At 41.0% G+C, this 23709-nt stretch overlaps 2 protein-coding genes and 1 long non-coding RNA gene across 5 annotated transcripts in view; 1 reads left to right on the top strand and 2 right to left on the bottom strand.

The window, feature by feature from the left end:
• dachs (unconventional myosin-IXb-like dachs) overlaps positions 1–5914 on the bottom strand; it is a 64261-nt gene extending 58347 nt beyond the window's left edge. For both annotated transcript variants that reach the window (XM_089731149.1, XM_089731150.1), the window contains exon 1: positions 5677–5914. The gene's annotated coding sequence lies outside the window, so the exon portion shown is untranslated. The remainder of the gene's footprint in view (positions 1–5676) is intronic.
• Positions 5915–8403: 2489 nt separating this feature from the next.
• Positions 8404–23709, bottom strand: part of FASN1 (Fatty acid synthase 1) — a 60551-nt gene continuing 45245 nt past the window's right edge. For both annotated transcript variants that reach the window (XM_028174757.2, XM_028174756.2), the window contains 8 exons: positions 18384–18583; positions 17703–17900; positions 16892–17121; positions 16078–16383; positions 15357–15582; positions 13190–13386; positions 12254–12505; positions 8404–11820 (listed from right to left, as the gene is read on the bottom strand). In XM_028174757.2, the coding sequence (XP_028030558.2) occupies positions 11716–11820; positions 12254–12505; positions 13190–13386; positions 15357–15582; positions 16078–16383; positions 16892–17121; positions 17703–17900; positions 18384–18583 (1714 nt within the window). In that variant the 3' untranslated portion in view covers positions 8404–11715. The remainder of the gene's footprint in view (positions 11821–12253; positions 12506–13189; positions 13387–15356; positions 15583–16077; positions 16384–16891; positions 17122–17702; positions 17901–18383; positions 18584–23709) is intronic.
• On the top strand, positions 18777–23507 carry LOC149502095 (uncharacterized). Its single transcript, XR_016323817.1, has 2 exons — positions 18777–19273; positions 23355–23507. It is a non-coding gene; the product is annotated as an uncharacterized LOC149502095 (long non-coding RNA).

Here is a 23709-nt window from a genome sequence, read left to right as displayed (position 1 = left end):
TAGTTAACTAAATAGTGTCATTGCGCCGACAAAATAATATATGAGGCCAGCGCAAAAATGGCTTTACCCACAATTTTTCATAAACGTGCTTATATATGCAATTTATTTAAAACATAATAAATTTTGATGCAAAACCAATATTAATCTCTAATTTTACCCTTAGATTACATTTTATTAAGGCTTTGTAAGTATTGTTTTTGCGCGTATTGTTTTTGCCTAGAAAGCAGTGTAAAAGTAAATTCAAACTTCATTATCTCCATACTAACTATGGCAAGCTTAGGCCACTTTTGCGCTGACGGCCTCATATGTAAGTATGTATATCAGTCTCTCATAGCTCCTATTTTGGGGCCAAACGACCTTGTGTGAGTTATCCCCGGTTATCATTATCGTTGAATTAATTTTCTTATGAGTTCCAGTAGCGTTTCGATATCAGGTTAAGCTAATTCGCTAATAATAAAATAGTAAGCGATTAAAATTTTCACGCGCGTTATAAACTCTGAGCAAACTGCGTCGTGCATTCGATATCTCCATATCATCTTACAGGCCGGGGGTTGATGACCACACCATGAAAGACCCGTATCTATGGGATCATATTGCAATATAAATACATTGAAATATATTTATGACACTTTAATGTCCTGTCACAGAGGAATTACGAAAAACAACGAACGAAGAATTTTATTTATTTATTAATTTACTACAAGGAGAACCAACAGCCAACTAACATAATATAATAATATAAAAAATAATAGAAACAAAAAGCCAATTAAAAGTCCTCACCATACAAACAAATTAAAACACTAGAAAAACAAAAACATAGAAACAAAGAAATTAAAAGCAATCAGCAAGCAAGAAACAACACAAGCAAAGGAGGAATACACTAGACTAATTTAAATTTACACTTATATATAAATAGCACAATATAATGTAAATTATAATATTGTCTCGTAATTAGTAACACCTTATCTGTTTTAGTAAACGCAGTGCTTTTTATTGGTTCGTACGAGTGAATAAAGTAATTAAAGTTTTAAATTATTTTCTTCAACAATTCCAAACTGAACATAAATAGGATTACAGCAACGAACAGCAACCGAACTAACCGATGATAGATACAGCCTTGTAAAGCAATTGATTTAATTGCGTAGATAGGTGGTTCGGTAACGACCTCATCGCTGGATCTACGCTGTGTAAGCCCTAGACACGAGAACAGGCAGGGGAGGATTAAGGGACGGTAAAAAAAACCGGTAATTTATTTTTGGTAGCTAGCGTTAGTATAACACGCCGCAAGCAGCTGGTGATGCTCTTGAGAGTCCGCGCGGGTAGGTACCACCACCCTGCCTATTGCTGCCGTGAAGCAGTAATACGCTTCGGTTTGAAGGGCGGGGCAGCCGTTGTAACTATACTTGAGACCTTAACACTTATATCTCAAGGTGGGTGTCGCATTTACGCTGTAGATGTCTATGGGCTCCAGTAACCACTTAACACCAGGTGGGCTGTGAGCTCGTCCACCCATCTAAGCAATAAAAGCAACGTGAACACATTCATGTCATGTTGCCAACCATACCCTTGAATTCATTCGGTCACTTTTGAGACACACGAGAAGGCTGTTTATCCGAACTAGGCGACGGGGCAACACAAAGCCGCCGTCGCCCGAAGCATGTCTTTTCGGATCCCCCGGATTCACTCTCGGTGCTTTTAAACCCCTCAAGCACCGGTTACCGTCCTCGTCGAATATGACGAAGAGTTCGACGTGCTAACAATGGGTTGCGATTCCGATCCGGTTGTAGATTCTGCACTTTTCTTGTTAGGCTCACCTATCCGTCCGAGCGTTTTTATTTATTTATTTTTTATTGCTTAGATGGATGGACGAGCTCACAGCCCACCTGTTGTTAAATGGTTACTGTAGCCCATAGACATCTACGACGTAAATGCGCCACCCACCCTGAGATATAAGTTCCAAGGTCTCAAGTATAGTTACAACGGCTGCCCCGCCCTTCCAACCGAAACGCATTACTGTTTCACGGTAGAAATAGGCGTAGCTGGAATAGCCGCTTAAGCTACCAGCGAGTAGGCAGGGCAAAAAGATAATGAAAAAGCTGACCAAAACTCGAAGTTTGGCTCGTAAAGAGCCTAAAAAGTGCGGTAAAAAATTATTTAAACAAAATTGAATTATCGTAGATTAAAAAAGTTTTTTATTCAAATATGCATTCACAGGCGCTTTTATACCGTAATGAACATCGATTCGGAATACAGTTTTGGGACTAAAATCAATTATTAGGCAAGTATCCAGTAAAATAGATGCTGATTCCATTAGTCCTTTTCCACGAACTGAGGCCGGCCCTGTGTTTAAGTCGCTCGTTGCTTTACTGGGTGCAAACAATTTATTTATTTTAAAAAATTATACCAACTTTGAAATCGCCCATCGCCGAGTGCTTAAATATAAATAGAGAACAGTGAATTTGCGGCCGCCGAAAATCAGCTTAACTCAACTTGGTCGCGCAGAAAAGCATGTATGAGTACGTAGAGAACCTAAGTAAGCTTTATAATATAGCCTAATATAGCTTCTTTATGATTTTAAATATTATAGTTAAGTAAAAACATTGCTTTTTACGACGAGTCACATTTTTAATCGCTCTATCTAAAATCTAATTTTTAATATTTGCTCCTATTTTTTATTTTTTTCAAGCCATATTTTTTAAGGTAAAATGGCAGTATAGCTATTCCTCTGACATTGCTGGTGAGCATCGCTGACTATTTAATGTCAGATGAGGCAACATGCTCGTCTATTTACGAAGGCAATAGAAAATAACTAATATACGCTTTTATAGAAAATCCAACTAAAACATATAAAATAAATTTTAATAAATTTGAATTAAAAATAGTGTAAAAATAATTTATTTTATTTTTAAAAAAGCGTGGGGTGCATGGTGTCAGTAGTTATAAATATTTTATGTACAGATATGAGTAAAAGGGTTATTTTCATAATATCCTGAAAAGCACTCCATTTTTTAGTTGAATTTCAATTATTTCAATTTTTTTTAAATATTGAATTGCCATCTGTCCTTAATATGTATGCAAAAGGACAATGCCCATTTTGTATGGGCGTTTGGGCCCCTAAAAAAATTTGTCCTGTCATGATGGTTTTAACTTAATTTGATAGACAAAGAAATATCGTTTCATATTCAGAAAACGATTTTTATATTCTCACCCAGGTTTATGAGAAATCTGTTTTTTTCTGCAGCTAAAATTAAGTTGTTAATTGTTTTCTTCGAAATCAATAATCGCTCTCATAATTATTTACAGTATTAAATAAGTTAATTGTGGTTAATGTTGCTAGAAATAAGCCCTTACGTACATTTTATTATTATTATATCCTCATATTAATAATAAAATGAAATGAAAATCCGGAAGCCGGCAACGATATTGTTGTTGTTGTTTTTAAATTCACCAATAAGCAGGCAAAGAGCGTAGCCTATACAGCCTAGTCTGTCGAAGTTATATATTTTTTATGTCAATAAAAAGCCGGTGTATCTATTTTTATTGCTTTTTGGGAGTTTTGACGTCAACTCGACGAATACCACATTGACTGAGCATGAGTTTACGCAGACCTTTTATACACAATATTACAAATAATACAAATTACACAATAAACTATTAAAAAAACATTAAAATAAAACTTCAAGTGACGCTTCACTCGGGTTGCTGCCAAAACTCTCTGATCATATATAATAAGAATAGAGTAATGGTATGCCATTGAGATTTTTACTAATGGAATCATTAATATCTAAAAATATTAAATAAAATAACTCATGGTTTTAAGTAATAATTATTATTACAATATATAAATATTGAATTGAACAAAAATAAACTAAAAAGTCTGTGAATTATAACCATTAGCTTTTTATTTGTTGTTCAAGTCACAGACAACTCTTTCGTTTGGCAGCATATAGGTTTACTATAAGACTATATGGACTAACAAGCCCTTTGCCTATTGACGAATTTAAAAACTATGGCACAAGTTTTGGGATGTTATCAAATAAGTAATTTATTTTTTTGTAAAACAATACCTGGGCGAAAGAAATGTTGATGCATAAACTAAACAACGTAAAAAAATAAGGCATAGTTTTTCAAGTACAAATAGTTTAGACATAAAGTTGGCCCACTTTTGGGCATTGTCCTTTCGAGTTAATCCGACGTTTTTATGGGGGTCAAAATCATGTTCAAAGATTCCGTTATATACTAACATACATCGTACATACGTCTATACATACGTTACATAACGTACATACGTCTGAAGCTAATAAAAACGTATTAAAAAAAGGAATATATCCTAAAATTGTCGACTAGATGTCTATTAAGAACCCGAACTAAGATACAACAATGTTTGTTACAATTTTCCAAAAACAAAGTCAAAATACTTTCAAGTCGTTTGGAGTTCTAGGATTATTTTTTTTGTTAAATAAAAGATAAATTTTCGTAGCAGTTGCTCCTGTTATTGTCATTGTCGACTTAATGCTGGTGGGCTATAAATCGGAAGATGGCAGCGTTCTGGGGTTCACAAGCAACTATTTCAACATAGCTATTAACCGTTCGCATCTTATTTTGTCACTAAATCCTTCCGTAATTCGAGCATTGCTTGAAAATCGCACATTCCCTTGGGTTTTCAACAAAGCAATCATGCTATTCCATTTGAAGAGAGAATAACCGATATCCATATTCGATACTTCGTTCGCATTTTTTTTTATTACCCTTGTAGGCAGACGAGCATACGGCCCACCTGATGGTGAGTGGTTACCGTCGCCCATGGACTTCAGCAATGCCAAGGGCAGAGCCAAGCCGCTGCCTACCGCTTAATACTCTCCACAAACCTCGTTTGAAGAAGGATATGTCATAGCGCTCGTGAAACATCGTGGAGGGGAGCTCATTCCATAGCCGGATGGTACGTGGCAAAAAAGATCTCTGGAAACGCACTGTGGATGACCGCAGTGGCTCCAGGTAGTATGGATGAACTCTACTCCGGTGGCGGGCGGTGCGATGGTAAAAACGAGATGCCGGTATCATCTCGAACAGTTGTTACGTGTTACGTGGTTACTTAAGCCCATAGACATCTACAACGTAAATGCGCCACCCACCTTGAGATGTAAGTTCTAAGGTCTACCCCGCGAATAAAGAGCTTTTACTGTATTATTATTCGTATTATTATTAGTCGGCACTTGTGAGTGGCACCACCCTACATGTTCCAGTTAAAATTGTCTCGCGCTATGAAGTTTGTAATCGTTAACACTAAGGTCAACTTCTAGAACGGTGCTGTTATAGCGTCAATCACATATCAAACACTTCTTGACTATCTCAATAGAGAGACCAGCTTGCGGCCCATGGACAACGAATGGAAAGAAATCACCACTGTCAATGGATATCGGTAAAGCCTATCGTAAAACGACCGCTTTCAGCACTCCGAAACTATTATGCCTCATGAAAATTTCTTAAAGGCTATATTGTATTCTCGTGACTTATTGCAAATTATGAAGTGAGTACCTATTCGCTTCTAAAAAAACCTTTTAGAAAACCTAACGATCAGCTGAAAGGCGTATGGTCATCATTGTTTATTTCTATGAATAACTATTGAGATTCAACACTTCACGAAGATTAAAATTATTTAGCTTATTAATTAAATACCTTATTTTAATTATTTAGACACAACCCCTCACATATCACTTTTAATCTTTTAAATTCATAACAAACAAAAAAAAACTAATTCACTTTGTCACAACCACAAAATGTCAGGGAATGATGGTTTTGTTTCCACATAATGCTTATGTTTCACTACACAGTTTTATTTAGATCGCAACTATTATTTTCCGAATATAATTGAAATGTTAAGACGTAACTGGCCACCATCGCGCGTGGCGGCTGCCGATGCACTGGAATCGAAAATACTTACAAAAGGCATTCGACAGTTGCAATCAACGTGCACTGCTACAACCACACGTGTACACAACTTACTTTTTAATGAAGTTAAAAAAGAAATAGGTACTTAATTCTGGCGTATGTTTTCCAGGTACGAACGAGAAAGTAGTTTTAATAAAAATAAAAATAATAAAAACGAGTGAAAAGACTTGGTAAGTATTTTAATAAAACACGAGTTTGGTTTTAGTATTTATTTTAATTGGTAGAATTGCGTTAGTGACAAAAAAAAATCGACTTCTACATAAATTTTTTGTTGCAAAGCCGAGTGAATCATGGCCCACGTGAATGTTTGTGAATCTCGGAGGACCTCACCGAATAATCTCGGAAGCCTTGACTATCCCGAGCTACTTACCAACTTAATTCTAAAAATTATTCATGACTTTTTTCGCGAATCCAGTCTGCCTTTTCTTGTTGAGGAGTTAAATCAAATTACAACTTGGATAGCTTCATACTTTTTTTTGTCCCGGGGGCCGAACTTCCTACGAGGGGTATATGGGACTGGTCCGCGACTGCGAAACCGCGGGCCCAAGGATTATTTCAGGGCCCTGCCCACTAAGCGATTCCCCTGCACTCTTCGCCCAAGCGTCTGATCCCCTCTGAAGTCAGAACCCGGATGAGGTTAGGGGGTTACCGCGGTCAATACTGCAACTAGACAGCGCAGCTAACCACAAGGACGCCTGGCCGACGGAGACTTCGAGGCGAATCGTAGGCTCTGAAACGTCGGTCGTCTCGGTCCAGCAGCCCGTCAGGCCGCCCAGACGGTGCCGCTGGTGTCCCGGAATCCTCCGTTGGACTAGAACCAGCATGCCGGGTCAGGACGCGATACATCGCCAACCGGTCGCTCTACCACAGCAGTTCCGTAGAACTGCTGCCGCGCAGCGCGGTAGATAGCTGGTGGCGCGCCACGTGGCATTGCCTCCACAGGCCAAGACCACGCTACACACTAAAATATTTGCTTTAGAAAAAAAACATTGACCTGCCACTAGGTAGGGTTGACACAGCGTTTGTGAGCTCCGTGACGGCCGGCGCCGGCGTAGTCGTCGACTATCGCCTCCGCGGCGTCTCGCACGCCTCATAGACGCGGGAACCTCGGTTTGAAAAAAAAGCTCCCAAAAAAGGTACTGTGGTGTGTAGCAACTAAACAAAGTCAAAAGCTAGAAATATCTAGGTGACATTTTTGAGGAAATGCCGCCATCCACTTTGAGACAAAAGTTCTACTAGGGGTGTTTAATAAAATGTAACAATGAGTATGACGTAATTATCTTTTCATAAATAGTATATTATTTTTCGACGTAGTCATTTTTCAGATTTATACACTTCACTACATAGTATAAAACAAAGTCGCTTTCTCTGTCCCTATATATACTTAAATCTTTGAAACTACGCAACGAATTTTGATGCGGTTTTTTTAATAGATAGAGTGATTAAAGAGGAAGGTTTATATGTATAATAACATCCATTAAATAGTGGAGAAATCAATAATAAATTACAGTTTCCGAAGCGAAGCGAGGGCAGTTCGCTAGTATTATATAATTTCCTCATAGTTAAAATTCCTTTTTAAAATAATTATATTCTTCCTGAGCCCTTAAAAAATAGTGCAACGCAGAGATAACTGCGTCATCATTTTAATATTTATGGCCCCTTAAATGTTCCTTTAACCGCGGAAATAGGAAGAATTCACTAGGAGCTATGTCCGGTGAAAATGGGAGATGTTCCATCAATTCGAAGCCAGCTTCTTGAAAGGGCGCAATCGCAACTCTGCTCTTGTGTGCGGGGGCGTTATATAGTAAAACAAAACAATTTTAGCGAGTTTGCCACGCCGTTGCTTACGCATTTCCTCACGCTTTGTTTTTGGTCCGGCGTACAGTCCCCGTAGTATAATGGCTCCATGATTAAAGTTGTATGTCCCAGAAAAAACAACCAGTGACCTTACCGATGAAAGGAATCGCCTTAAATTTCTTCGGTATTGATGATCTCTTTCAAATCATCCACTATTTTTCCGTTTCTGGATCATAATGGTCAAGCCATGTTTCGTCTAAAGTTATGATTAGACCCAAATCAGTCTAGATCTTGTTGTAACAAACCCAAAAAGTTATGTGGCTTGCTCATTTGTTTCTGCGCGTCAGAAAGCAGTGTGTGTGCTTAGTGCGAGTTTGTATGTGTGTATTTATCCAATTTGTATGGAGTTAGAACAGCTTCCCTCGTTTGCCGCTAGGGGCGCTGTTCCAACTCCATACAAATTTGAGTTAACTTTTACGCGATCGAGAACGTTAAAAAACTAAGCACACTGCTTTACTTTATAGGTGAGGAATGAGGTTCTTGAGATGGTAGAGTGGAGCAGATTTAGTACAAAAAATATGGATATTATGAATGTACAATGTTAATACTCTCTTTGGTCATCGACCTCCCTTCGTAACAGGCAAAATAAAACAGCAATTGTTAAAAAATAATGAACTATTTAATCACAGAACTCATCCAAATCAGTAACAAAATAAATTATCTAAACCATTGCACAGGAACTAAATACTTATAGCTAATTAGAAATGTTACACTGATACATAGTTATTTTCTGTACAATCGTAGCGATTTAAGGACCAAGAATTACGCTTTTTGAAACTAACACGTACAGTTACTATTTCTATCCCTTTTTAACGCGATCGTTAGAAGAGCATGAACGATTAAGATTCCGGCAGTTTCCGCTAAGTCGCTTAACACGTGACAAAACTCAATGCACTTTAAGATTAAGTGTATATTATCTATGCTTTAAGACTGACAAACTGATTGTTTTGTCTATGTACTTTTAAAATTTGTCTAAATTCTATATTTTTCCCTAGATGCGTTATTGAACACGGCCACGTATTTATTATCCAGCAGTATAGCAGATACATAGTCAACATTGGTATTTACAATATTGTGAACGAAAAATTTACGCACCTATTTGCCGTCAAAACTCATACATTACTTTTCAACAATCTAAAAGTCGCCATTAAAATGTAAATAATGATAGCGAAAAGAGAATTGAAAATGATATTTATCTTTAATCAACTGCTTTGGATAAATTTCATTGTAATATATCGAGGAGTGCAAAGGTATTTGGTTTAACCGACATTTTTGCAACTTTACAGGAGAGCCATTTCAAATTTGGAAAAAATATCATAAGAAAAAACTTCTTCAGCTATTTCAATGCACTAAACTTAATTGAAGTTCAATTGAAAACATTGAACTTATGATGCTAATACCAAATAAATCGCACCTCTAATTACAAAGAGAAATGTCGCGTATTTAGCGATATTTTGGGTCCTATTTGGGTGAAAACCCTTCGATATCATTTTAATAACCTTGAAAACGACCATTGAGACACTTTTGTGGATAAAATAGGTTTTACGTTTTTAAACATTCATCATGTATTTGTTCAATGCAACTCTCACTACGAAACCCGAAATTAAATTTGTGTTAATTAAAAATAAATAATGATTAATAATATGCCCTAACCGAATCTTATTTCACCTAAGAAATACACTAATCCCAATACCCTTTGGCAATTATTTTAAATTTTTTTTTACCTAACATACTATCGTTGGACATAGATTATTTATTTTTACAGTATTTAATCTTTATTTTTCTTAGATGAAATAAAATCCTCTAAACTATTTACTTACTACCCATTACAGATTACACCTTTAAGATACATTATACAGTCACTCAATGAGATTCACTATCATGTCATGTTTGGTATAAAATTGTGATATTTTATCAAATACAGGACCGGTTTTGGAGAAACAGTAATTTCTAAAACACAGACTAACCACCTTTAATATGTGAATTATATTTATTTTTTGTCATAATTTAAATTATTTATAATAATTCGCGCAACTTCAATGCGCCCTTAGTTAGCTTAGCAGAGCAGATCATACAAGTGAAATTTCTGGTTTCTGTTTCAAATAGTTTCTAAAAATATTAAATACGGTTGTTTCTCTACAATTGTGTTCTGCTCAGCTGTTTGCGCGAACTTCGGAGACGCATCTAATGTTTATGCGCTTATATAATTTAATCTCATTATTAATTCAATTTTGTATTCATATTTCAATGTCATTAAGTTAATATTAAATTAATTGAATATACACACACACATACGACGAGCATGTGAAATAAACTATTTCTTCGTCATTTTTTTTTTAATGTTATTATAATTCAAAATAGTATATCAAAGATACAAAGTTTATTAGAACGGTTCGCCAAAACGAAGATTCCTAGTACTACATATAACAATAAAAAAAAAATTACATTAAGAAATTTACTGCTACATTTTGCATTACACGTCTGAAAACAAAATGACGCGCGGGGTCATTGCTCCGGGGGAGAGCCACCTTCACTATACATTGCTGGCTTCTCTAACTATTTTTGATTCAATTAGAAAATAAATATTCCTTATTAATTTAGGGAAGGGTTATCCAGCACCTAAATATCTTTGATCTACCGGCTCGATCCTAGAGCAGTCCCACCCTGGTACCATTGTACTAACACTAGTAATGTCACACGTAGCGCGTATATAAATGCGTGTACGATATCGTATCAACGGAATGTTTTGTTCTTCGCACGCTTGAAGCTCAGCTTGCGGGTTCAATAAGTTAATTGAGCGTGGAACTCGGATGTGTGGTCCGTAAGCATATTTACATAGCAATTATATTATATATATTATTATGTTATTTATTTCGTTTTTTTTAAGAATTATGCTAGATGCAGTGGGCAAAGATTCGGCTGTGCCCCTGAAATTGCTGATGTCCATGAGCGACAATGAATACTTATGATCAGCTGGGCTCTATGTTTGTCTGCCTACAATGGCAATAAAAAAGACTGACTCACATTCGCATTGTTCTGAGTAATAGCCAAGTAATATATTATCATGTCATATGATATGGCCTATTTGTGTAATTTTATTTTTTTTTACACCACTGTTATTTTCAAAATATGGGACGAACGATTTTTTTCCTTATTAATTAATAAAATTATAGATTAATATTAATTTAATCTAGTTTCTCACGCAATACCGTTTCGGTACTATATTAATATAATTGTTGTCACATATTTCTGTATTCTCATACTTTTTTAAAATACGTCAAAGTTTGTTAATAGGAACAGAAAATACGCAATGTATTTAATCACTGAGTTATGTCTTGAACATTGTGATTGGATTCGAGAGCTAGTTTTTTGTGCAACGATTAGAAACTATATGTTTCAGTTGCAAAAAGATGAAAAATAGGAATTTTCTCTCTCTTTCTCACTCTCTTCAGACGTGATCGTCATTGTCTGTTTTTTATATGTTTATTTAATGCCTCGTTCACACACTCGAGTTGCACGCATTAGTCTACGATCATTTAGGCCAAGTCCACATCGACAGATAGCTTGCTTAGATCTAACAAATAGTGCGCTCGTGTTAAGCTTATCTGGACTTCTCAGGCTTGGCACAGATTATTTAATGTAATCCATCGCAAGCCCCCTCCGGTTGGTGCACACGTGTCGTAAGTAGAAGTCAGATTCCTGTATGCTTAGTACGAATTTCTTAACGTTCTCTATAGCGTAAAAGTTAACCGAATTTTGTATGCAATTGGAACAGCGCCTCCAGCGATAAACGAACGTAAACGATCCCATTCCATACAAATATGAGTTAACTTTTACGCTATCGAGAACGTTAAAAAACTCGTACTAAGCAGACTGGTTAAGCAAGTAGTGCGGCGGTGTGCACGCGGCCTACAGCTGCTGCCTCACCAGCGCGGAGAGATGCGACGCGATGTCGCGCGCCGCGTCGCCCGTCAGTATCGTGCGGTGCGTGCCCGCCAGCTGATGACACTTTACCTAAGGAAAAATAAATAAATATATCAATATGTATTACATTAGCCCACAGTTAAGCCGGCTTTTGGCTGTCGATTGCTATTTAGACTGTAAGATATATAAAATTCAAAACACATCATCTTTGTTTTTCCTACCTAAACTGATAGCCTTGAGAGGCTATGTCAGCATAACCGGGTGTGTAGGTGAGCTCACGGGGCTTAAACCGGGATGTTGCTAGCATTAGCCCTAGCAAGAGCAGTGCTTCGCAGAATCTACCACCGGATCGGTACCGCGACCCACTGAGAAGATCCGGCGAAAAACTCAGTGGGCTGTGTCTATGGGCACCTATTTCTGCCACGCACGCAGTATTTAAATCTATAAAAGCGAGTTCGACTTCAAGATGGATGACAGCACCCGATGTCTACATGCTAACCAGGGGTCAGTGTGAGTGCCTCACCTCTCCCGTGCAGACAGCCCGGAGCCCGTAGTCCTCGCCGAGCGTGACGTAGTTGTCGCGCGCCGTGAACAGCGTGACGGGCGCGCGCAGCTGCCGCGTCGGCTTGTACGCGTCCGCGATCACCAGCTTCTTGTAAAAGGAGGCGGCGGCCGCGGCCAGGGCCTCGGCGCTGTGCGAGCCGCTGTCGATCAGTGACGTCACGCGCTCCACTCGACTCTCCCAGGACGGGAGACGCTCTAGTTCGGCTGACACCTATGTGGAAAAGCAAGCGTGTTTTAATGTCGGTAATTTAATCTGCCCAAAAAGTGACTGAGTCAGAAACTAAGGAGGGTGGAAGTCGAGAGGAGCTCCACTACCACCCATCAAACATCACTATGTATGCCAATAATAGTTGCAATCTAAATGGTCGCTGCTTCTTGAGCTCGATTCCAAACTGTTCCAAACTCAAAAGTCTTAGCCTAGAATTTTGCTATACTCTTACGTACATATATTATGCATAATAGAATTGCGTAATAAAACAACAACGCTTAGATATCGAAATAGATTCGTCAAGGGATCGGGAGCTACAGTAAGGATCAGTAAGCCCGCAACTGTAGAAAACAATTTGGTAGGCAGCGGTTTAGCTCTGCCCCTGGCGTTGCTGAAGTCTAGGAGGACCGTACGTACGCTCGTGCCTACTAGGGCAATAAAAAAAAAACAATGAACGTACGGTTATATCCGAGCTCCAGTACCGTAGATATGCAGATATTCCTGCTGCATCATATTTCCCATAACCTCATCCATACCAAACCTTATTACCATTCCCACTCATGCGATCAGTTCGTCTCCATTCTTCGCCGCCGCGCTCGCGCCTGTTACTTTTTAATGAAACCCAGCGCGAGTGATAATTTAGTTTTTTTTTTAAAAAGGTGTTCATAGAATCCCGTATAACAGTACCTTGGCGGCGTCGATGTCCCTGAAGAGCTGCGCGAAGTATGCGAGCGCGTCGGCCTCGTCGGCGGCGGCGGGACGCGTGCGCTGCCCGCGCGAGCCGCTGCGCGACTGGCCGCGCGTGCGCCCGCGCGTTGTGTGCGTGGCCACGTACGCGGGCGACCCGTCCACCAGCACCAGCCGCACGGCCGCGCCCGCCTCCTCTGCACACAACACGTGCATACATTATACTGCTGGTAAAACGTTTTAGGAGTCCGTGCGGGTAGGTACCACCACCCCTGCCTATTTCTGCCATGAAGCAGTAATGCGTTTCGGTTCGAAAGGCGGGGCAGCCGTTGTACTTTAAAATATGAGACATTAGAACTCATATCTCGAGGTGTGTAGCGACATTTGCGTTGTAGATGTTTATGGGCTCTGGTAACGACTTAAGACGTTGACCTCGTCTACCCATCTACTCAACAACAACAAAATCTAATAAACATTATTTTGCTAATTTATTACAAAACTGAAAAATAAATTTTGAAAAATCTGTGACAACAACAGATTTGATTTGTGATTTGTTACTATTCATATTTCTATCCCTTGCAACGCCTGCTTTGGTTTATGGGTAATGCGACCAAACCATGACTGAACATTCGCACACGGTGTATAATAGCCGGCAAACTTCTTGAGCATTTGTTGACGTAGTGGGGGTAAGTTCGCGCATGGTACACTCACGTGCAAAAACATTGCTTACTCTGCGTCATAATGCTATTAAATTATTAAAATCAACATGTGTATTTATTTATATATTTATTAGAACATCAACAAAACATATAGGTTAATAATTGTAATAATTTAATCTTGGGGTAAAATAGATATTCCTTCTATTAAGTCAAAACTAGAGCTGTTGCTAGGTCTTGGTTCAGTTGAAGCGAAGCTGGTATTTGTAATTTTTTTTCGTTATCATAATTTTGACCATCATCATCATCACTGTTTTCATCACCCGAGTCGCTATCATCGTGATGAGTCGACATAGGGCTCATCGGTGTAGTTTACAACTCGGTCGATTCGGTCTTCTTTTTTGTCTATAATTAATTATTTTTTGAAGATATTCGATTCGTAGTAATCGAATGTTACTTTTTTCAATTACCAGCTTCCGATTATTTTCTGTTCTTTTTTTCCATCTGAAGCCTAGCTCTTTCATAATACGTCGTAAGCTTCATTCCGAGCCATTAAAATTTATATCTTCTTTAAATTTTTCGAAGCCTTTCTACGGTACGGAGTTTCGCTGCTTGTTATGTAGTTATTATGATTACATCTTTTTATTACAGATTGAACGAAACTATCCATTCCGGTAACTTTCTTCTTCCCTGATCTTTTCTTACCCGGAGTCCGAAACACGGCGAGCAAGCCAGAGCCTTAAAGCCTTCGTCAAACAGAACGCGTACGTGGCGCGCGTCAGAGCGCTAAACTAACGCCGTGACGTATTGTACTACTACGGTATTATACCGTCAAACAGAGCGCCAGTGCTATGAGCGCTATAGCGCTGGCGCTCTGTGTGACGGTTTGTTACCACAGTAGTACATCACATCTCGGCGTCATAGCGTAGCGCTCTGACGCGCGCTAATTACGCGTTCTGTTTGACGAAGCCTTTAGCTTCCTTAATAATGCACCTAACAGTACTCGCTGATGGTTTTGTTACTTCCGAAGTCTGTTTTAATTTTTCCATATCATTCTTCCCCTGTTTTACAATGAAGCAATATACGTCGTACACAATATTTCTACCCTTTCTTTTGAATACTACACCAGTTTGTCGCGGCATAGTGTATGTTTTATAAAAAATCAACAAACACTCAACAAATAGCAATGGCAACGAAGTCCACAAGTAATTATAACAAATAACTTAACGATTAATAACGATAGACTTTCCACTGTACGCAACCGTACTTTTGGGAGCAAGCGGAACGAGGGCGCGGTGCGGGACGCAAGGTTCGACTGATCTACCAATAAAGCGCTCGATACGATTTCCCCTGCCGTCGCGCCTCACCCTCACCACCAAAGTGATCTAAAATTCGGTTCTGCGCAGTCAAGGTCATTTGCTCAAGAAGTTTGCCGGTTACTATACGACAATCGAGAGGTGGCATGATGTCGGCCTATTTAGGTAGTTAATTACGTCAGGATATACACGCACCGAGGTGCAGCGCCATCTCGAAGGCCACGGCGGCGCCGAAGGAGTATCCCAGCAGCAGGTAGGGCTGGTGGGGGCGCACGGTGCGCACGTGCGTGACGTAGTGCTCCGCCAGCGCCGCCATGGAGGACAGCGGCGCGCCGGCCGCGCACTGCAGCCCGAACACCGCGCCCGCCACCTCGCTCGCCACGCCGCGGAGCAGGTCCACCACGCCCTCTATAGGGTGCACCTACGTACGAAAATATACCTTTATCAATTAAGAATTTTATTTTACAAATTATCTATCCTTCTTCTTCTTATCAGCCCACAGACGTCCACTACTGGACATAGGCCTCCCCGCCAAGCCTCGCCACAAAGACCGATCCTGCGCTGCCTCCATCCAGCGGATCCCCTAGACTAGACTATCGACTACTCCGGAACCACTAGTATCTAGTAATCAATGACAGCTTTTGGTGTTAGAACGTCTTGCGAGGCCGCGCGGGTAGATACCACCACCCCGCCTATTTCTGCCGTGAAGCAGTAATGTGTTTCCGTTTGAAGGGTGGGGCAGCTGTTGTAAATATAGTGAGACCTAAGGACTGATATCTCATATCTCAAAGTGGGTGGCCGCATTTACGTTATAGATAGGACTCCGGTAACCACATGACACCAGGTGGGCTATGAGCTCGTCCACCCATGTAAGCAATTAAAAAAAAGCTATCGAAGTTGTATTTAAAGCCCTTACCATGAAGACAGGGGGTGCCTCAGCAGAAGGCGGCTGTGCGCTGGGCAGCTTCACGAGGGTCTGCTTGGGCATGAGTTCCCCGAGCGCCGCGAACTGCACCAGGTCGGCGGGGCCGCGGGGGGTGTCGGCGCCCGCCCCCTCCCCCTCGCTCCCCACCCCCGCCATCACCTTCAGCCGACCGAAAGTCAGGGCTCGGATTTCCTGGACTCCCAGGACCACGTCGTACCCTCGCTCTAATGTCTGTTTGATCTCTGCGCCCATCAGAGAATCCATTCCGAGTTCAGCTAGATTAGCGGATTCGGACACCTGCATATGGGTAATGAGGGATGGTAAAATCACTAATTTATTACATATTCATTATACATACATATAAAGACGTATATAGGTGCTGACAACATTTCCAAAACTTATCTCGAAACGGTCCCCTTATCGGCCTTGTGTTTTTTTTTGGGGTTGGGTAAGACAGTAAAAATTAAGTCTTATGCTTTGGAATGAATGATCTCCAAAATTCATTAAAACCAAATGGACCGTGAGATCATTTATTCACCTTATAGCACACCCATATCTTAGATTTTAAAATCAATATGAACCAACTTCGCACCATCCTTTAGTGTTTTCAGGCCGACGAGTAGGCCAGAGTGTGACCAAGCAGTTAATAACGCCCATAAATACAAAGGCAAAACTGCCCACCTTATTTATTTCACTCCAGAAGATGACGTGCTAGTTTTAATGACGGTTTGATCTTTCAGACCCTACAATACACACCGAAAAGACCATTAAGTTTGGTGGCATAATATGCAAACAAGCAGCACACCTTGCTAGGATCCTTGATGCCCAGTATGTTGGCCACAGCGTGGACCAGGTCCTGCTTGGGCGCCTGCTGGGCGCGCCGCTTGTCTGCGAGCACCATGCTGGCGGCCACGGCGTGGGGCTGGGCCAGCAGCGCGCCCAGCGCCTCCATGCAGGACGCGATGCGCTGCGGGACCGTGCCCCCCACTTCCGTGTCGTCGCCGCCCATCGTCTCCACGATCAGACCGACCTCGCCTGATACGTCATTTATTTAATATTTATAGAGTATGTCGATATGTTGGGTATCCGCATGCGCAGTCCGGTGATTCGATACACAATAAAAAAAATCTATTTTGCAATTTTACGCAAAATTTTATTTTAATTTTAATAGCAGTAATTACGTACACTGAACCGTAACGGTTTCGTGTGAACAGAATGTGTGTTATTTTTTTAATCAACGAATTAAAATGACTTGAATATTAAGACTCATACATCGTAGAGAATCATATTAATATTAGCATCCGTCACAACTAGACTGCTTATTCTATTGTGTATGACGCACCTTTAGAATTACAGAGACTTTAAGAGAGTCTTTAAATTCAAAAATGTACCTAGAACGACTCTTTTCAGCGACTCTTAGTAATCAAATGACCAGAAGTAGCTTATAAAGGGACAAAGCTATCCACCGGTCTCTTTCACTCCGTCTCCTTCCTTAACGTTTTTTCGGTTTGAGAACTTTAATCGATGTTTTCCAAAAAACGCATTTTTGAATTGGGTCTTTATAATTCTAAAGTTGCGATGTGTATAATGTCGACACGACAATCGACCAGACTCACCGATGGCTCCCCACTGCACGGCCAGGCCGGGTAGCCCGTCGGCCTGTCTCCTCTCCACGATCCGCTCCATGGCGGAGTTGGCGAGGCCGTAGTTGCTCTGTCCGGGGTTGCCGCGCCCGCACGACACCGACGAGAACACCACGAAGTACTCCAGCTCGGGGGCCAGCTCCCGGCTCGCCGCGTCCAGGGCCTTGGTAGCTGCGGGGTGACCGGGGGAGGTTAGTGACGCTTTTTTTTGTTTTTTATTGCTTAGATGGGTGGACGAGCTCACAGCCCACCTGATGTTAAAGGTTAGTGACGCTGGGGACTTGGATCGATACAACACTTACAACCCTCGACCAAACAAAACTTCATTATCAAGCATCAAGAAGTCATGACGGGGCTACAAATTGTTTTTTGGCAGCGTAACGTAAATACACTGGTGGTGGGACCTTTTGTGAGTCAGCGCGGATAGGTACCACCACCCTGCCTATTTCTGCCGTGAAGCAGTAATGCGTTTCGGTTTGAAGGGAAGCCGTTGTAAGTATACTTGAGACTTTAGAACTTATATCTCAAGGTGGGTGGCGCATTTACGTCGTTGATGTCTATGGGCTCCAGTAACTACTTAACACCTGGTGGGCTCGTCCACCCATCTAAGCAAAACACTACGCGAGAATATTTCGTGACTATCGTGTAACTGACCGTCGATCTTGGGCTTGGCAACGGTCTGGAAGTCGGCCGGCGTCTGCTTATCGAGGAAGGCGTCCCGGAGCACGGCGGCCAGGTTGAACAGTCCGCCCACGGGCCCCAGCGCGGCGGCGGCCTGCAGCAGCGCGCGCGCGCCCTCCGCCGTGCTGCTGTCCGTGCGCGACACCACCACCTGCACGCCGCGCGAGCGCCACCTGCACACACACACGGCTTGTAAGCAATGAGCCACACGACCACTGGCATATCGCCTTTTCGCATTAAAAGTGTACAACTTCCAAAAATATTCGAAATCGAGTTAATACGCGTAAACATTTGGTATCACCAGTATTTTTCTCATAAATATTGTCAAAAGAGCGTAGTTTAGTTTAAGTATTTTATTGTATTATGTGTTCCGTTTGACGTCCGAAGTCCATTATGAGAGTACATCGTATGATTTCCACTGCAGGTCGCTAAATTTGACTACTTCCGTTTCCTAAGTCCCATCTACAGCGCCCTCTATAACGTCTGGAACCGAACCAACAAGCAAAGACAAGCCGCCATATTTGTCATTGTTGCGTCGTTTTTTCCCACGTGCGGTCGTTAATATTTTAAGAAGTTAGTAATTTAAAATGTTATAAGCAACTTTCGAGATTTGAAGTAGAAAGTTTGTTTCAAACAAGTGTTATGATTATCTTCCGTTTCGTGAAACCTCCAAGGCTCTACAATGAGTGACGAGGTTATCGCGCCTTTCAAAGTAAAATTTAAGTGAGGATAGTTCTTCGATTTCTTCGGATATTTCTTCGGGTTCGTCGGAAAATAAAGACTAGGGACCAGCAAGAAAACTTCGAAAAAGTGACTGGTCGCGAGATCTGAATAAAAGGTTTGACTTACTGTCGCAATAATGGGTGAGTCATGTGAATATTATTTTAACTTCGAATCATGCTATTGCTGGTCGTGCACCAGTGGTCCCGCCTTTATACTTACAAATACCAACATCTTATAATAATAATGTCTTATCTGGTTTCAACTTCCAATCGAAATTAGACAACGACGAATAGTTTTTACGTCTGCCACCAGACCGTCCGTTACCAGAAGCGGGTAGGTTTTGAAATTTGAGCATTTCTATAAAAGAACCAGATATGCAAAGATTTGACTAGCCGACTTGGGACGCGGTGCAGTATTCGGAGGTTCAAAAAAAAAAAAAAAAATGTTTTCCTGCGTTATCTAATGCTCTTTTGGCACAGAACGAATGCGTTATGCTGCCATACAAAACCTTGCCGACGGGTCAAATTCAGAGAATGTTCAGCTTAATACTTCCGCCTTTTACGAAAAGTTTAAACCGCTATTCGGTAACGATTTCGCCTATAAAAGTTTCTAACGATATCCTTCAAATAATTTTCGTTAAGCGAGCCGAGGTTATACGATAGCGTCGTAGATACCTCATAAAGAAATTAAAGGATAGATATATCAGGGAAGATATAGAGAAAATATCTTCTTCTTGTGATTATGTTTAACCCCAACTTATTATTGGCATATATACAGAAAATTGGTGGTATTGATAAATTACAAAAGCGGCACCGTCTGCTACTCGCATCCGGCCCGCATCGCCGGAACCCTCGGCTTGTACTGCCAATGCAAAGCCATGTCGAGGTAGGCCACATTCCAATACATCTAAAGAGGCCGAAAACAGATATTCTGAGCGATGCTATCCAAATAATTCCTCAGCAAGAAAAACGGGGAGGGGGGAACAAGTACAAAGTGGAACGAAAATCAGGAAATAAAAATAAATTACTCAACAGCATTTTCAGGCGGATGTCTAAGGCTATATCGAAACACCTGGACTCGATCCACCAAACGTAATATTGAAATTAATAATAACTTTATGTCAATCAAAATCCAAAATTTAATTCAATAGAGCTTTAGAACCCGCACCCCCGACACCATCTTTCAGATTTCTTCTTTTCATACTTCCCAAGACCAATAAAAAATCGAACAATTTTCAACCTCAAGGCATTGAACAAGTACATGAAACAGTCTTTTTCACCTTTTCCACCATCGAGTTCCTAAGTTTTATAACAGATTGGAATGTCAAATTGGATATGAGCCAGGCCTATTATCATCTATCAATGACGTTTCTCGGGATCAGTTATCAGGGTCGTCTACTTCAGATGATATGTCTGCCATTCGGCTTAGCTGCACCACCGCGGATTTTTGCTTCAGTGACAAACTAAATAGCCGAAATACTTCGCCAGAAGGGTCTGCGACTAGTGGTTATGTGCTTGTACACCAGGGCAGAACATCTCCCGCCATCGGAGCAAAGCTTATCCATATTATCTGGAACCGCTGCGTTCATTGACAGTGCGTTTCCAGAGGTCTTTTTTGCCACGTACCAGCTGGCTATGGAATGAGCTCCCTCCGCGGTGTTTCCCGAGCGCTATGACATGTCCTTCTTCAAACGAGGCTTGTGGAGAGAATTAAGCAGTAGGCAGCGGCTTGGCTCTGCCCCTGGCGTTGCTGAAGTCCATCGGCGACTGTAACTATTCACCTTCAGGTGGGCCGTATGCTTGTTGAAATCTCAAGTAACTATACTGAAACCTTAGAACTCATATCTCAAGGTGGGTGGCGGCATTTACGCTGTAGATGTCTATGGCCTCCAGTAACCACTTAACACCAGGTAAGCTGTAAACTCGTCCACCCATCTAAGCAACCGGTTATGACACTGACGAGCTTGATAGACTTTCTGGGAATCGTATGGGACACCAAATCCAAGACAAAGTCCCTGCCCAAGAATTTGCTCGTGCGACTTACTGCCGGCGGTTGGAACCTAAAGCAGGCGCAAAGCCTCTTAGGATATCTCAACTTTGCGACTTTCATCACCCACCGGGGAAAGTTGCTTTGCCGAGTCCTTGCAGTACCACAGCAACAAGCTCAGGAGGTATCCTCATTTACCAAAGCAGTATTCGGACGAGGTACGTACAGAGCTGGATTGGTGGTTAGAGAAAGTCAATCAGAGCACACCAATTCATCCACAGAGAATGGCCACGAACCACGTCATCACCGACGCGTCGGACATTCAGTGGGGAGCCCTTGTAAACAACAGAACAGAATTTTCCTACATAAAGAACGAGGGAGGAACCCGGTCACGATAATTGCTAGATCTGACTGGAAAATTGCTTAACTTAATAGACCACCTCAAAGTTGTACTTCTCCCTCACCACCTACCGGGACTGTACAATACTGAAGCCGATCACCTCTTACGCAATCGCGGCGGCTTGGAGTGGTATCTCACAGAAAAAGCAACTACTAGGCTATTCAGCCTGTGGGGAACTTGTTCGCGTCTCGGACCGCTCATGGATAAAAAAAAAAAAAAAAAAAACTGTTTACCTCTTGTGAGTCCGCGCGAGTAGGTATTTTGCCCTGAAGCAGTGGTGCGTCTCGGTTTGAAGGGTGGGGCAGCCGTTGTAACTATACTTGAGACCTTAGATCTTATATCTCAAGGTGGGTGGCGCATTTACGTTCTTGACGTCTATGGGCTCCAGTGACCACTTAATACCAGGTGAGCTGTGAGCTCGTCCACCCATCAAAGCAAAACTCGAACGCCTGCCTCTACAACGCGTTCAGCAGATCTTGGCATTACTGACTAGCATGGCCGTTTCCGCCGCTCGGTCTGATATCCAGAGTGCTGGACCACCTCAACTCAACCTCAGGTCGGTACATACTAGTGGTACCCAAGTGCAAGAAGCCCCTGTGGAGGCCAGACCTGAAATCACCTGCCCTCAAGCGACTCAAGAAGCTCAGAGATCTGAACATCAGTCTGGTGGACACTGACAATGCTACCGCCAGGCTGTCAGCATTCTACACCTGGAAGCTTGGTTCATTTTGGGTGGGACACGCTGACAGGGACATGGACATTGGCAGGAGAGAGTCTACGATAAGAACATACGCCCCTATTTGGAATAAGGGGTAAGGTTTTGTCAAGAAAATGTATTAATTCTCGTGTACCCGAATTAGAAAATGTAGCTAGATTTCTCTGTTATCTGTATTTATCTCATGGTCTCTCCTACCGGACCATTCTAGTTTATAAGTCTGTTATATAGCGTCCGTTTGTGAAACTCTATCGGATATAAAAAATAGCTTCGAGCCCGACAGTGAAACATACTGAAATCTATTTCCTTGACAAAGCCTGCACCTTCTAAATTACTGATATTTGGGTCGAAAACTAATTGATCTTCACACCAACAGTCCAGTTGGACATTCGTGGCTGCTCCTGACCAATTGATCATCGATGCAGTATACTGGCTACGCAATCTAGTGAATATGACACAGCAAACCAGTGGGAATATTTAATCTATTCTTAGCAACTAAAGGCTCCACTAAGCCAGCTACTGCAGCGAGGATTAGTAGTTGGGTAAAAAGTCTTTTAGGAGACTCAGGTATTCAGGCCTCAGTTGGAAGCTGTAGAGCGGTGGTGAAAACTTTAAACTGGGTAGGAAATTACCAAATTAATGATATTTCAGCTAAAGATAACTGACATACTTTTAGAAAGTTCTATCAAAAACTTATTATTAATGCATCAAACACTGATATAAATTCTGAGAAATCTTTCTCAGTATTTTCGTCCTAAATCTTATTAGGTCGATTTGAATTCAGTGGGTAATATTATACGGTTACCTTCAATTAATTTAAATTACGTGCTTAATTTAAGCTTTGCGTAATTAAACACAATAAGTCACATTGTTGCTTTTTAAATAAATCTTATTTTATTTCAAATACAAGCCACCAGGAGATAACAAACAGTCTCTCATAATGGACTTCGGACGTCAAACGGAACACATAATATAGAAATTTTACCTTCCAATAAAATTTGTATTATGTTTCCTAAGACGTCCGAAGTCCAGATAATGTCTTCCTGGGGCTACATCCATCATTATGAGCCGAACAATGACAAATATGGCGGCTTGTCTTTGCTTGTTGGTTCGGTTCCAGACGTTATAGAGGGCGCTGTAGATGGGACTTAGGAAACGGAAGTAGTCAAATTTAGCGACCTGCAGTGGAAATCATACGATGTACTCTCATAATGGACTTCGGACGTCTTAGGAAACATAATACAAATTTTATTGGAAGGTAAAATTTCTATATTTTTAGTTTACCTGTGTTTTGACTACTATTAACAAAATTAATACATAATTTTATCTTACTTTAAAAGACAGATAATGTAACTGATAAAAAATAAAAAATTAATATGTATTACAAAGATGATTAATATTTAAAATATTACATGTTAAGCCTTTCAAACGTTCTCCCGTAAAATTAGTAAGTTTTGAGATTATTACAATTTTAA

This window comes from Bombyx mandarina, chromosome 11 (assembly GCF_030267445.1).
Source record: "Bombyx mandarina strain Sakado chromosome 11, ASM3026744v2".
Classification (NCBI taxonomy): domain Eukaryota; kingdom Metazoa; phylum Arthropoda; class Insecta; order Lepidoptera; family Bombycidae; genus Bombyx; species Bombyx mandarina.
This window is presented reverse-complemented; position numbering and strand designations above follow the sequence as displayed.